The 15,052-nt window shown below is 44.1% G+C and overlaps 1 protein-coding gene across 2 annotated transcripts in view; it reads left to right on the top strand.

Moving 5' to 3' along the window:
- The window catches only part of LOC8052993 (ATP-dependent RNA helicase TDRD9), a 70,922-nt gene that overhangs the window by 27,857 nt on the left and 28,013 nt on the right, over positions 1-15,052 (top strand). For both annotated transcript variants that reach the window (XM_029979229.4, XM_029979230.4), the window contains 6 exons: positions 7,127-7,240; positions 8,406-8,510; positions 10,011-10,114; positions 10,428-10,502; positions 11,675-11,791; positions 13,578-13,665. In XM_029979229.4, coding sequence (XP_029835089.3) covers positions 7,127-7,240; positions 8,406-8,510; positions 10,011-10,114; positions 10,428-10,502; positions 11,675-11,791; positions 13,578-13,665 — 603 coding nt within the window. The remainder of the gene's footprint in view (positions 1-7,126; positions 7,241-8,405; positions 8,511-10,010; positions 10,115-10,427; positions 10,503-11,674; positions 11,792-13,577; positions 13,666-15,052) is intronic.

The following is a 15,052-nucleotide window of genomic DNA, read 5'->3' as shown; positions in this document are numbered from 1 at the left end:
CCCTTTCACTGACGATGTCGGCGGTAAGAAAGTGCTCATTTAATCCAAACTGGACAAACCCGAATATTTCGGAATATGCAAGTTGGACTAAGCCAGTGCAAAATGATCCTCAAAGTTATCAATGCTCAATGCCTTGTGTTGTAATGGTCTTATATATTTCACCGCCTCTACATTGGTCAGGGAATTTCACCTGAAATTGTCAGGGAAAACCTGGAAAAGTCATGGAATTTCGAAATAACGATTTGCTAGACATCTCGAGTGAAGCTCTTCGGCTACAGAATTCACCCAGAACTTCACTACTGTCAGACAAGACCTGGGCACTAGCAATGGTTAAAATTTTCAAGGGTTTCTAGACTGAATCATTTGCCCCTCTTTCCCTATCACGGTTGCAGAGGACAAACATAAACAACATACCACCCAGCATCGATTCATGATTATAGATGGCTAACAGTATCAGCCCTGCCGGAGTGTTGTATGCAAACAGTACTATCGTTTAGGTATATCTAAAAAGATATTTAAATGGCTATTGGTTGTGGAATCTCGAATACCACCCTAAACGTATATTCTGATAAAAAAAAATCAATTGTTCAATCTGTGTAATAAGACAATAAAGCAAATATTAGTGTGTCAGATTTTGCCAGCAAAACTTGACATCTCAAAGAGTGCAACTCTCCAAGAATGAGTTCTAGCTGCCAAAGGCCCTGGTATTACTGGTTTGAGGCAGTGGACCTTCCCAAAAAGGACTGCCTAAAGGTTGATGGCCACTAGTAGGCTAACAACTTGTCTGAACGAAGTGGATGCTCACAGGCTTCTGCTAGTCTATGATCTTACCGCATAAAAATCATCCAAGGAGAAACCTGCAGACGCAGTGGCCAACATTGTCTCTCGAGGGTCTCGAGAAGCATAGCCGAAAGATTTCATGCCCAGTTGAAAGCTCATGTCATTCTGACTGGTCCATGGAAATAAAAAGTTAACACAATTCATTGTTATTTGGGCTAACTTGTTCCTTCTTACAGACCTGGTCCACACTCTTTCCAGACATATTTGGTTATTATGTGTAGGTCTTGCGACCTTGCAGTCTGTAGGCCACTTTGGGATTTCTCATTTCTCTTGACTTCTTGATGAGCTTTGGATACCTGTCGCTTGCGCCGTCAAGTTGAACCATGAGTTTAACAAGGTTTTCTTGGTGGGGCCACCGAGATCCGTGATGCCCATGGGATGGACCAGCCACTTCATTGTTCTATCTCATTTTTGCTGTATGTGTGTTCTCTATCCTCTGAGGATCTGCACAGGATAACGCAAGAACACACTAGTTTGTCTCGTCACAGCACATACACTTGCAGAAGAAAAAAAGGGCTATGAAACATTTCATAGGGTTGCTTCTAAGCTTGAGACTATCCTTTTGTTTTTGTTATCGTCCTCTTTGCCCCAGTCATTGTTGTTTTACATTTCAGTTGACCATAGATTAGACTGCATAGGTCATTATGGCAGAACCTAGCGTGCCGACGGTTACATATTCAGCTTGATAGGTTGGCCAGCAATCAAGTGCACCTTACAAAAAAAAGAGACCATGGAAACTATCTTTTGTTTTTGGGGGCTCCATCTCCCTGAGGCTTATTGGAGCGATTTCCATGCCTTGAGAATTTGTATGGATACAAAAAAGGAAGACATCGTGCAAATGTTGTTATTTTATACGAAAAAAAAAAAAAAAAGCAGCCTAACGTGAGTTTTAATTATTTTGAGGGGAAGAAGCATGCGAAAGAATTACACGTAGGAGGACGGACAGCACATCTCTCAAAAGCTCTGCTGTCTGTATTCCGCCCCTCTATGTGTAAATATTTTGTGAGTTTAAAAGTGTTTTTTGAAATTAAATTATTTTACTATCCAGCTTTCTATTTATTTCTGAAATGGATAAAACGTGGTAAACCAGTCGCGGGGCTGTCAAAGCATCTACGCAAGGTAAATTAATAAAAACAGGCAGATATGATAAGATATGAACTCGGTGAAATAATATAAAACTGACCGAACAATATTTATACATAAACTACAATTTACTCGGCGGGGATTTACATTGTTGTGCACGGTATCGACGAGAGATAGAGGAGGTGAGATGGTGCTAACGCTTCATAAAATGTTTGCAGGGCGGTCTTCATCCCCAAAACCATGTGCTAAAAACGCTTGCCTAAATGTGTGCAGCGTTGTGAAATCACGGCGGTATTTTGTGAACTTCAAAAAGGAAACGGTATATTCAATTAACTAAAAAAAGTACATATCCCTCAAACGGTGCAGTTTGTGGCTGGAAGATCAGCTTAGGAAAAGTTTCAATTGGGGTGAAAACTCACCGTCGTCAGTTGGGATCCGAGCAGACTGGTGCTTCTTGTCCCTGATGCTGCTTGCTCACCACTTTACGTAACCACACAGGTAGTTCAAAGACACGAAAAACTTTACACTCGCCCCAAAGTCCGAGGCTCGCGCAGAGCGACGATCGACGCGTCGACGAGCAAAAGCGCGAAAGCACCGAGCAGACGCACGGACGTCGTCGCAACAGTCCATCGGTTTCAGAGCGCAGGCGCACATCCGCACACATAGCGGTTTCGTTTTAGAAGCCCAAAAAACAGAAAAAGAAAAAATGTAGAAAGTGCGATGTTGACACAAACTTTAAAAGAAATATATTTTTAGGAATACATAATTTGTATTGAGTGAAATAATATGGAGTTAAAACTATAGCTGAATAATTTGATTCATTGCTGTTTTCTTTAGTTTTTAGTAATGAGCGCATCCCACCACACGAGTGCTGCTGTACATTTTGATGGTGGCGCCATCCGTGTTCGCGCCGTGCAAATCACTTTTCGTCCGGAAGGTGGCGCCGGTCTCTAGAGCCGCTATATAGGCTTCTAGAGTACTACCAATATTCCCTTAAAAGTGTGAGCATCACTGAGCATGTAAGGGTTTGTTTGGGAAGAGCCAAAATGGTGTGCCGTCGTGTTAATATTTGAAAAGTAGAGTTACTGATTGGGGCTGCTGGGAGGTGCTTCATTGTAAATGCTTGGTGTTTATTGAAGCTTGAAGGGAACTTTTTCGGTGTGGGAGGGGGCGTTTCTGTGTTCTCTCGCGAAGCCTGGCATGACTCCGTGGCGTTGGCACTGTCCCGCTGTACAGGCTGTGCTCCCAAAAAGTAGGTGCTTTTTTCACCGAAGAACTAAACTACGAGGTGCGATTAAAAAGTTCCCAGACTGATTTTGTAGCTCAAAACGACAGGGCAGCACAGCGATGGGCGCACAGCATTCGAAGGAAGAGATTTCTCTGTCTCCCATCGTAAACCGGAGACACGGAAAAATAAAAAAACGGACAAAACAACAAGTCTCAAACACAGCTTCTAGTTTATTTGAACACCTCCGCTCTTATATATACACCACAACCCTCCTCTCCAAAGGTCGGCACACCTCCTCTCCACTCTATCAACAACATCTCAAAGTGAACCAATGACACATGCTACCTCCCTTCCTTTCATACCAACCAAAAACTGACCCAGACGACCTCCTGTTTAGATCAAAGGCAGCTGAAGCGGTTGATAAACTTTTTAAGCCGTATGTTGGGGACCTCAAGAAAGCGAAAAGGAATGTGGTAGCTGTACTTAAAGGGATACTGAACCGAAATTTGAATTTCGCAAAATAAGGCTCTAGAAGCGTTGAACGGGACTCTACGAACTCCGAAACGTTGCTCGTACATCGATATCTCAAACGGATGGCTGCACTTTTCGAAAAGAAGGGCGCGATCAAGCGAGGCCTCTGACATCACTGTCCTCCGGGAGAATTTGAGAATGAGGGGGAGCGGCCTCGCTTCTTTCCTCCCCGCTTCGGTTCACCAGCTCGACACGGGACGTAGTGAGGAGGAGAGGGAATAAGAATCGTGACGTCCCTTGCCTTGTCGGCCTCGTCGGCCGGGTTCAGTCGGGAGCTTCTTTTCTAAAAATATGGCGATCCGTTAGAGATATCGCTGTATGAGTGATGTTTTTGGGTTTTGCATCGTCCCGCGTATCTGTCCAGCCTTGTTTTGTGAGTTCGAAATTTCGGTTCAGTATCCCTTTAAGGAGTGTGACTTTCAGACGGTGGTAAAGAGGCTAGGGGAGGTTTCACAGGCTACCTTAAGACTGAAATTTTTGTTGAAGGACCACGAGGCTGGCTTCCCGTTGAGATTAGTTGTGAACGAAAATGGTGCTTGGCAGAGGGTGTTGTCGGTTTTTATACAAAAGTGTCTAACCGGAGTGGAGGTCGATAGCCCGTTATCATTGAGAAACTCTGAGCAATTAATAGAAATACTGAATCCCCATCACGGGAGAAGCTGCGAAGTAATAACTTTAGACATCAAGGATCTTTATTATTCTATGAATAAGTCGGAGCTTTTGAGGAGGGTCAGGAGGTGGTGTGATGACCATCTAGTAAAATTTCAGTCTTCCTCTGGAATTGATGTGGATAGCTTTATGAGCATTCTGGAGTTTTATTTGGGGTCCACTGTTATGACTTTGAAGGTGCTCTTTTTATCCAAAAAGAGGGAGTGTGTATCGGGTCTTCAATTGCGCCAGTGTTATCAGATTTTTTTTAAAAAATGAAATGGATGTTTATGTCGACGCGTTTGTGCGGTCTTTGCCGAGTGGAGCTGTTGTAGTTCATCGCTATGTAGACGACATTTTGATTTGTTCTTTTGAGGAAGGGTTAGCAGGGACGGTTAAGAAGTGTATAATAGAAAAGTGCCACGATTTGACGTTCACAGAGGGAAGCACTCTTCAGGGCAAGATTCAGTATCTAGACCTCCTACTACACACACAAGAGGGCTTGTGCTGGAGGTTTGGTAAGGAATCGGCAAAACCCTTGTTGGCTGCTGACAGCTGTCACTCGAAGTTAGTCAAGAGGGGTGTAATCGCATCTGTGGTAGATAACGCGTGTAAAAAGTCATGTGTACATCACGTTGGAGAGGCAATAGGGTTGCAAAAGTTGCGTCTTTTGGAAGCGGGCCATAACCAGGATGTGATTTCTAGCGTTATACTCAAGGTGTTAACAAAGTTCAGTTCGGCTCCGGTAGAAAAACCGGTTGTGAAAAATGTGGTCTGTGTGCCTTACTATCATGGAATATCTCACAATTTGAAGTCAGTGGCCAAGAGGTTCGGAGTAAATTTAGTTTTCAAGGCACAACATAAATTGGAAAGCTTAACCCCCTTTTCGGGTGGTCGTCAGGGTTGCCTAAAGAAACACCAAAACCCTGATTTAACTTGTCAAGTAGGAGTTGTATACGACATTCCGTTGCGGTGTGGATTGTCTTATGTAGTCCAAACTGGTCGCTGTTTGAATGATAGGTTGCTGGAACATAAAAGGGCGGTAAAAGACAATGCGCAGTATTCAGAAATAGCTAAACATGTTGTAGACTGCAATCACTGTCAGCCTGAGTGGGGGGATACCCAGGTATTGCATAAAGAGAAAGAAAATGGTAGGAGAGTTGTGAGGGAGACTTTATGTATCTTGGAGCGTGGCAATTGTGTCAGCACACCGTCCTTGGGTTTCGGAAGTGAACTGAAACGCATTCTATGTCTCTAAAGTTTTTTTTTTTTTTGAGGAGTGTTTGAATGACTGTGTCTGTTGGATAGGCGTGTTATCAGCTGTGGCTGGTCGTTTCCAAAAAAATCTATCTTTCTTTTTTTCTTTTTTTTCTTTTTTCTTTTTTTTTTGGGGGGGGGGTGTTTTCATCGTTAGCAGGGTTTTTGTTTGAGTGCCTGTTATCATGGATTGGAAAGGAGGTCGTCTGGGTCAGTTTCTGGTTGGTATGAAAGGAAGGGAGGTAGCATGTGTCATTGGTTCAGTTTGAGATGTCGTTGATGGAGTGGAGAGGAGGTGTGTCGACCTTTGGAGAGGAGGGTTGTGGTGTATATATAAGAGTGGAGGTGTTCAAATAAACTAGAAGCTGTGTTTGAGACTTGTTGTTGTTTTGTCCGTTTTTTTATTTTTCCGTGTCTCCGGTTTACGATGGAAGTTCTTCACCAGCTCGCTTGTGCTTTTACCCTTTCTTCGTTGATTCTCTGTCTCGTTATATCAAAGGGCGTCGTTCTGAACATTTGGAGCTGTGCTCAACGCATTTTTTCTACCAGGTGCACCGGCACAATGGCAGTTTCATCATAGACTGCAAACCAGAGGGAGAGCGAACATCAATTCGGCATCGAACTCAGCAAATATAAAACAGGCACCTTTGAAACGATTCAGCAGGCTTGTGTTGAAAAGCAGCGAAGTTTGTAAAGTGTTTTAATTAACTGTCGCCCGCATTTCAAGAACGGCAGAACGTCGTTGGAAGACGGAGACCAGTAGAGCGACCTTATCCGACCTCTCTTCGACTTCGGTGACGTTCTGCCATTCTTGAGGCACGAGTGCCACTCAAAAACATCTCGCACACCTCAATGCTTTTTGACGCAAGCCATCTAAATCATATCGGAGGTCTCTGTTTTAAATTTGCCGAGTTTGACGTAAAATTGATGTTCGCTCTTGCTTTGGTTTGCGGTCCATGGAGAGATTGCCATTGTGCTCGTGCGTGTGGTCAAACAAACTCGTGTAGCGCAGTTCCGATTGTTCGCAGAGTGACGCACTTTGGCATAATGACGAAGAAGGGTCCCTGTCTTCGACTGCTGCTCACGCATCACTCTGTTTTTACGTCGGAAAATCAGTCGGAACTTTTTTATCACACCTCGTTTGCAAAGCCGAACGTCCACTTTCAGACCAAAAGTTCAGCACTAACTGTTATCTTACGAAAAAGTTATACTAAGTGATTTTCTGAAATTTTCAGTGGAAAAATGGTGGCCGACAAAGCCCTTGAAGACATGGAGCCGAATGGCACCAGTTACCAAGCCCCATTTTCCCATTGACATTTTTAGAAAATAAATTACAACTTTTGAACGAGATAACGGTTGGTTCTGAAATTTCGGCATCCGTTTCAGATTGTTGTCGTTAAGTTCGGGCAGAGAATATGAGTGTTTGGCAACGCACAGTTTATTTTTGTGGTGAAAGAAAGCTGTAAAATTGTGGGGGGGCACATCTTGTACTTTACCTCGCAATGGTTGATAGATTTTTGGGTGGGGTGCCCCTTGCAGATAGAGAGGCTCGTGGACGAGCTGAAGAAGCGCCTGGTCACCTTCAACATCCGCACGGATCCGCGCCCAAACATCCGAGGTGTGGACGACAACGAGCACCTGGTGATCCTCAGGGTAAGAAGGAGGTTTTTGCCACAGCTCCACTCGAAACAGAATTCATGTAAATGGACCAATTAACAGAGTGCATTGAAACTTCTCACAAAGGTTTCTTTAGGTCGTGCATTTGTCATACTCAAATTTTATGTGCAAGTATCAACAAAAAAAAAATTTAAGCCTGAAAAAAAAAAAAAAAAAGAAAGTGTTTTGCTTAGACACAGGGAGAAATCATGTCGTATTACACCTGAGACTGCGGTGGAAGAAATCGGAAGAACTTTTAGTAGAAGGAACAGACACAGAGAACGTCTCAAACTCAGCCAACTGGTTTATTTCTCAAACAGCCTTTAAGTACCCAGGGAACTTTTTCCCAACCACACTCTACAGATAAACTCCTTTGTTGCAGACATTTTGAACCGGATGGATACAAAAGATACAAAACAACCCACACATGAGACGAGGACTTAACAATGGGACACTGCGGATCATCGCAGTGACCTTGACAGAGATATGTCCCGAATTATCCTAACAGTCGCGTCAAAGCGCACGCACCTGTGTTTTTTTTTTTTTTTTTGTGTGTGTGCGCTTTGACGCGACTGTTAGGATAATTCGGGACATATCTCTGTCAAGGTCACTGCGATGATCCGCAGTGTCCCATTGTTAAGTCCTCGTCTCATGTGTGGGTTGTTTTGTATGTTTTGTATCCATCCGGTTCAAAATGTCTGCAACAAAGGAGTTTATCTGTAGAGTGTGGTTGGGAAAAAGTTCCCTGGGTTCTTAAAGGCTGTTTGAGAAATAAACCAGTTAGCTGAGTTTGAGACGTTCTCTGTGTCTGTTCCTTCTACTGAAAGTTCTTCCGATTTCTTTCACCGCAGTCTCAGGTGTAATACGACATGATTAGCTACCACCATCTCGCCTGCACTCTCACCGTCTTTTCACACACAGGGAGAAAGAGGGCAAAAACCATCCGGTTGACGACACCACTCGCAGATGGTACCACACGTGCTCGGATCTGCTTTCGAGTGTTCATCTCAAAGAAGCTTTCATGTTTCTGCTTTATGTTGTGCCGTCTGTCAGTAGCAGCATTAACAAGACGATTTTTTCTATCTCGTTGACGCCGCTGGACGGACAACTGAACGCACTGGACAAACAACTGAGTTTTTTTTGTTTCCCACTGTTTTTGCAGCTGGTGATCTGTGGGGCATTTTACCCTCACTACTTCACTCAGGAGAGCCTCAACGAAGCCGACTGCTTCAAGGGACTAGTCACTGATCCACTCTGTTCCGTCACCGTGAGTCATTTTACGTCAAGATGAGCGACAGTTGATGCCCTCTGTCTTGCTTAGCATTGAAGACTGCCTAGAACCCAAAGCGCTTGTACCACCAGTAGATCTTTCACGCTTATGGTTTGTAGTTGAAGACATTATTCCCTCCCTGGACCCGTCCCATGCTGATTGAAGTTCCATGACATACAGCGTGGTTTTATGGTGTTGGTTTGGAAAATGTACTAAACATTAGTCTTGTATGTCATCATCATCATCATTTATTTTTCTTTGATGGCCAGTATGGGCATTGTATGAGAGGGAGTGGCCACAAAATCATTATCACAACATGAACACAATATAGCAGCACTGCAGCCTAGGTAGGCGGGGTTAGAGAGGAACAGGGTAGTGGCTGCCGTAAATATGTTAGTAGTTTTATTTATGGAAACAATTTGGTTAGGTAGCACATTCCAGTCTTCTTTAGTCGACGGTAACATAGCCATTTTATGAGAAACAGTGGAGGAAGGGGCGGTGCAAGCGTTTTATTTTTTCCAGCAAAGATGAAAAATTATTCACTAATTAATTTCAATCAGAATATAAATGTTTTTGTTTTTTTTATGTTTTGAGGGTTTTTGATTCTAAGGAGCACTTTTCTACTTGGAGTCAGCCATGGAATATGCCCTCTTTTAAATAAATTTGCACTGAAGCATTTCCAAAGCTTAGAAACAAACGTTTTAATGTTACTCAACCCAACAGCAAGAAAGGGGGGTGTTTTGCCTTGAGCACTTAGCCCAATTATGCTTGCTTGAACGGTTCTGTTTAGAAGAAGACATCCCTAGGACTAAAGTCACTTGGGGATTGGAACACTCAGGGACCCCTGGCTTTCTGGGAACACAGTTTGATAATCGCCACTGTACACTAGCAAGCCAATGTGGACCTCTCAAAGCTAATTACCTGGTCTTGAGACCTTATAAAACCTCTCGGGGCTCTCCTGCAGATGTGAATGGATACTGGAAAAGAACTCTAGTTTATTCGAAGTTCTGAACTTTGAAAGGTGGTGATTTTTTCATTGAGGTATACCAACAATCGTAGTCATCACTGCACATTTTGGGTCATAGAAGGTTTGCAGTGTGGCGAGAGCGACGACAGCAGTTCATAAAATGGATGTCACCGCTAATTAATTAGAGCCGCAAACCGTCAGATGACAGCTGTCAGAGTCTGCTGTAACTGAATGGTGAACTACTTACAAACTTTCTAATATGTAGTCCATTATATTCGAATTTGTGCCGTAACAAAATTTTTAGTAAGCAAAGTTGAATGAATAAGAGAGATAAGAAGACCAATGAAACTTCACAAATTGGTATGTTATAACCAAACGTCTGCCGTAACTAGATTTGTTGTAACAAGGTTATGCTGTATGTGTGTCCAACAGCTCGTTCCCGTCACCAGAGTCTTGCTGCCTGACATTATGGCGTGACGTCGACGTCAAGCAAACTCGTCTGTCTCGTTGTTCCCGTTTTTGGTCCTTAGGTTAGCGGCATCCCCCAGAATCAAGGCATTCTCTACGACCACGCCTTGCGGCGAATGTTCAGCTGCTGCAGCGAGCACATGAAGATCTACTTCGAGGAGTCCAAGTGAGTCAGTCTGATGAGGTGCATGCACCAGCTTTTTTTGTATTCCACTCTGGCGCACTAGCGCCCTTCTAAAACGAAGCCCCCAAAAAAGGCGAACGTTGTGCAGCGAAAAAGCTGTCTCTGTCTTTAGAATCCAGGTTTTGCCACCACAAACCATCTGTTTTTTTTTTGTGGTGAAAGACGCTTGTTCATTGCAGTCGTTCGGGTCAGTTAATTAACGGGGCTCGTTTGTTTGCAGGAACTAGCTCGTTCCTCCGGGCAGCTTATCATTTTTTGTTCCCCCGGTAACAATGCTGTCGCACCAACCTTTCAGGGCCACGATCGAGTTCCTGCGCAAGTCGTCGAGCGTCGGCATTCTCCCGGCTGTCTACACGGCGGTAAAGATGAGGTGGGAAAGCTCATGCGTCTGCCACGTTCGGACGAAAGTCAGTCTTTCAGTGTGACGTACTTCGCACCAGAGTCTATTTAGAGGGTTGGGAATAAAATACATAGTGAAGGAACTGAGGGCGTCTTGACAGGTGCAGACGATCAGACAACCTTGGCTAACGATCGATTTCAAAACAAATAGTGATTTTGGGGAATAATCTCAAATAGTTCAGGTACAGTTGAACCACGTCGATACATTCCAGAGGGGACCTTGTTAGATGATTATTGCAGCTCGGAATGTGTTATATTATTGTTAGAAATAACCAAATATTCACCCGTCCTTAAGTTGATTGGGAGTGTTTTATGGAGTTTTGATTTCGTCTGTTTTTGCAAAGCCTGATGTTGCAAGTTGAGACTGGTGTGTTGTAAAGTGATGAGAGCTGCAGTGGGTGGGAACACCGCCTTTGATGGGGGACACTACCTGGGATATTTGCAGGTGGTGTTTGTAGCCATATAGGAGGGCATGCAAAGTTTCAGCCCTGGGAACCAATTTTATTTCCCAAGAATGAAGCAAAGCATAGCTTTGCGTGGAATCTGCTCAATGAATCTATCATTGAGAAATGGTGTTGATAACCACAATTTTCTGGTAGAATGCATACTGAAATACCTGTTGCCGGTTACTATGAAAACGAATTTTTAGATATGCATATTTATAAATAAAAAGTTCTGAAAAAAAAAATTTTTTTTATACATTTACCAAGTTGTGTTGCTTACAATTTTACCAAGTTTTGTTGACTACAATTTTTCATAATAAAGGAGCATGAAAATGCAAAATCGAAGTTCATAGTAACTGGATCCATAAAATTTTCCCACAAATATTAAGCCAAAAGTTTCATACTGAAATGATAGTTTTTATTAAGGTGGTATATATGCCAAAAATTTATTTGAAGAAAAACGCATTCAAAGTGCTCGAACCTACCTTTTTTTTAGCATTGGTGAACTGAAAATAATTTATAAAAAAATAACCCTGCACTGTATACAAATTAACCTTTCTGGGAATACTCTCTAGATGTTGGCAGATGTAAATAGGACAATTTTCAAAATCGCCTTTTTTTTTCGAATTTTTTTTTTTTTTTTCTGGGTAGTGTTTTTTCTTAGATTAACGGTCTGGCTTTCCTGCATTGCGGACTGCAGGCAGCTCAGGATCCCCCTGGAGCTGTCCCTGTTCCGACCCGAAGACGCCAAGGAAAAACTGGAACGCCTGCGGCGGTTGCAGGAAGACAACGCCGGCAACAAGCTCAAGACCAACCGGTTGGCCCTCCCTTTGACTCTTTTTGTTGAGTGTTTTGCAAACATACTTTCAAATAGTCGTTTCAAATAATAACCTATTCAGTATTCGAGCCTAGGTTTGACAAATACACTATTCCTGCGGTGCTCAAGCATGGATGTGTCGGGGACCCCTTGGGGACCTGCCAAAGTTAGGGGAAAACCCATGCAAGAGGGCAAGGGGGAACGGAGGGGGGGGGGGGGGGGGGGGATGATTTATAGAGACACCCCCCCCCAGAATTTTCTGCGCAAAGCACACCCAAAACTACACCCCGCCCTGCCTTTACAGCCCCCTAAAAATTTGTGACAACCTCCAAGGTTGGAAATTCTGCATAAACCCCTGGGAGGGAGGAAGGAAAGGGGGGGGGGAAGGGAGTAAGGAAGGGGGGGTGAGGAGGGAGGGAGGGGGAAGTGTAAAATAAGGCAACTAAATGCAGTGTGAAAACGACATTCTTTACTGTTATAGACTGGAGAAGTGAGAACTATCAAGTAAAGAAGGATGGATAAATGGTAATGGCTGTACCCTTTATAACGGGCAGTAGCTGGCTCCTGACCAAAATCAACAAAAAACTTTTCTTTTTTTTTCTGGCCACAATGTGCATAGAAACAAAAGGGATAGCTGTAGCACAGTCGCGCAATGAGGGTGGAATGGTGCCGTCGCATACCTGAAGGCGGAGGTGCGACATGGTTACTTGTCAGCTGTCGTGGCTAACGTCGTGGATGCCACTGACGACTGCCGCCAGTGATACGTGTGAAGTGAGTAAGGAGCGGCAGAAGTTTCTAAAACCATCCAACTTTACGCGTAGCAACCGGATACTGCCAAAGTGGGATTTCACATAAAGCAAATGATGTTGGAAAACAACTCTTTCAAGCGGACGACTTGACAAACCTCCCTTTGTTGCGCAATTCTTGGCGGGACACCAGGGCTGCCATTTTCTCTCTCTGCACGCGGCATATCATACGGGAAGTTCGACTTCCGTCTCATCGCGGCAAGAGGGGAGAGCACAGTTTTTCCATTTTCTCTGCGCGTGCTGCGATGACAAGCAACAAGGACAAAATCTCTGCTAAGTGTCGCCCTTAAAGCTATTGCTTTAAACGGGGAAGGCTGGGGATTGAGGGTTGAGGCGAGGACTTTGTGGACCTCAAAAATGGTTTTGCGGACGCCAGCTGGTCTGCGGAACCCATTTGACAACAACTGCACTACTCCATATTTGCTTCGAGGTTTGTGTAATATTTATATGCTATTTGGTGATCGCCTTGCGATTTAAATGATACGCCATTCAACGTGTGCTTCGATGTAAATTGTAGTTACATTCGCATATTTCGAAATGTTTGGCGTTCGCGGCAGAATTTAGCATCAATAAGGTTGAAACTCTACAAATATTTATTTATTTATTCGTTACCTACATTTCGCCCTGGGGGCATTATTGTAACGTTAGTCAAATATAACGTTAGTCATATTTGACTAATGTTATATTTCGAAAGCCCTACACTCAAAAATTTCTATTTGTGGTGGCTAGCACCACCCATGTGCCAACTGCATCATGTACATATATATGTATATGTGCGTCACGTCCTCTTTAAATTGAGGGTCTATAAAATAGACACGCCCAAAAAGCCTTCACCTAAGCGTGTAAGCGAGTTGCAATGGTGGCGCCATCTGTGGGTGGTGGCAAGCGCCAGACAAAGCTGCAAATGGCATTGTAGAATCAGACTTGGCAGAGTTCATTTCTTAGGGTTTCAAATATTTGTTTTTCTCATTGTCGGGCAGCATGGTGGTGGTGCCAGGCATCAGCTCCCTGAAGACCGTGCCACTCCCAAGCACCAACCAGATGACCATCAACATCTACCTGACCGAGGTGAGTTGTCGCACACGACAGCAGTCAGTCGTAGGATAAATGGGTGCGTGCAGCTGAACCCTTTAAATTGGGTGACGGCTTGCGCCATCTATCCAGTGTTCGTAATATATCGATAGTTAAGGCTGGTTCACGCACTTGCAACTGCTTATGACCGTGTGCCTTAATACCTTTTAGGATATGTACTCTGATCTCGCAAATACCGCAAAGCCTTTGCCCTAGTGCATGGGTCCCCAAACCCTGGCCCACGGAGGTCTTCCGACCGGCCCGTGGCTTGTTGTCCTTTCAAGGAAACCTGACCCACTGCTATGGTGCACAAATAAGCACATGTAAAGAAACGATGCCAGAAGGTGTGTCTTCTCGCCATATTATTTATTGAGCATTTTCATCACCAACATCATCATTCTTAGTCCCCTATTTCATATCTGTGGAACTACCGTAATATCCTCAGTCATCTCCCATCTCCGAATCATCGCCCACCCCATTTTTTGGGCAAATAGCAATTTCCAAGAAAAACACAGTGATCGACCCCCTCTACAAATACCCCAATGCGGACTCCACTATCCGCAAACATTCAACCTACCCGAACGATGCGGCCGCAGACCTTACAGTTGAAGGACGTCCGTGACAAAGTAAAATAAAGGAGAAAAGGACTTTATTTGTTTACGAATTTCCTCCCCGATTTCCGCGACCCCGAAGTCTGAGTATGTGCATGCGAAAGGAAAACGATGGAGATAACAAAATTCAACTTCGTTCTGCTTACAAAAAGGTTTGTTAGGGAGGTTGGAAAGATAACACGAGCAGTAACCCAGTTTGTAATCGTGAGGTCAGCGAACGCCCCATATCCTGGAATGTAACTGTGGAGTGTAGCCAAAGATGTAACGTCAAAGTTCGTCTCCGCGGAAATAAGGTCATTGCGAGCTCCTTTTCCCGGAACGTCGCGACCTCTGTCGGTAAGGTTATGCAATGTTTGGGACAAAGCCAACGGGTAAATTAAAGATTTGATGGAACGCTGCACACAGATGTTTGTAAGGTGTCCCATTTCGAGCTGCATGTCCGTGGTGCTGTCCACGCCACACAGCAACGCCGCCTCAACCCGCGTTGATAGCACGCCGCGCATGCATACACGCCTCAAACAAGAAAGTTGCACAAGAGCCTACTTCTTGTGATTGACAAGGCACCCAGCTTGTCACTACGCCGAAATATTTGCCAACGCGATCACCGGTGTTTCTGCTCTTCAGCCTCGCTCTTGATTGCTTCTTTCACTCGCTCACTCTCTCGCTTTCTCATGGACTTTTTTTTTTTTTTTTTTACTAATGTTGTTTGAAATGTGCCTTCATGAAACAAACATTCGCGCTGCATGTTGTCCGGCGGTGTTCATTGCGCGTAC

The sequence above is a fragment of the Ixodes scapularis genome, unplaced genomic scaffold (genome assembly GCF_016920785.2).
Source record: "Ixodes scapularis isolate PalLabHiFi unplaced genomic scaffold, ASM1692078v2 PGA_scaffold10__122_contigs__length_95168666, whole genome shotgun sequence".
NCBI classification, from domain to species: Eukaryota; Metazoa; Arthropoda; class Arachnida; order Ixodida; family Ixodidae; genus Ixodes; species Ixodes scapularis.
Note: the sequence above shows the minus strand (reverse complement) of the source record. Positions and strands in the feature narration are given on the sequence as shown.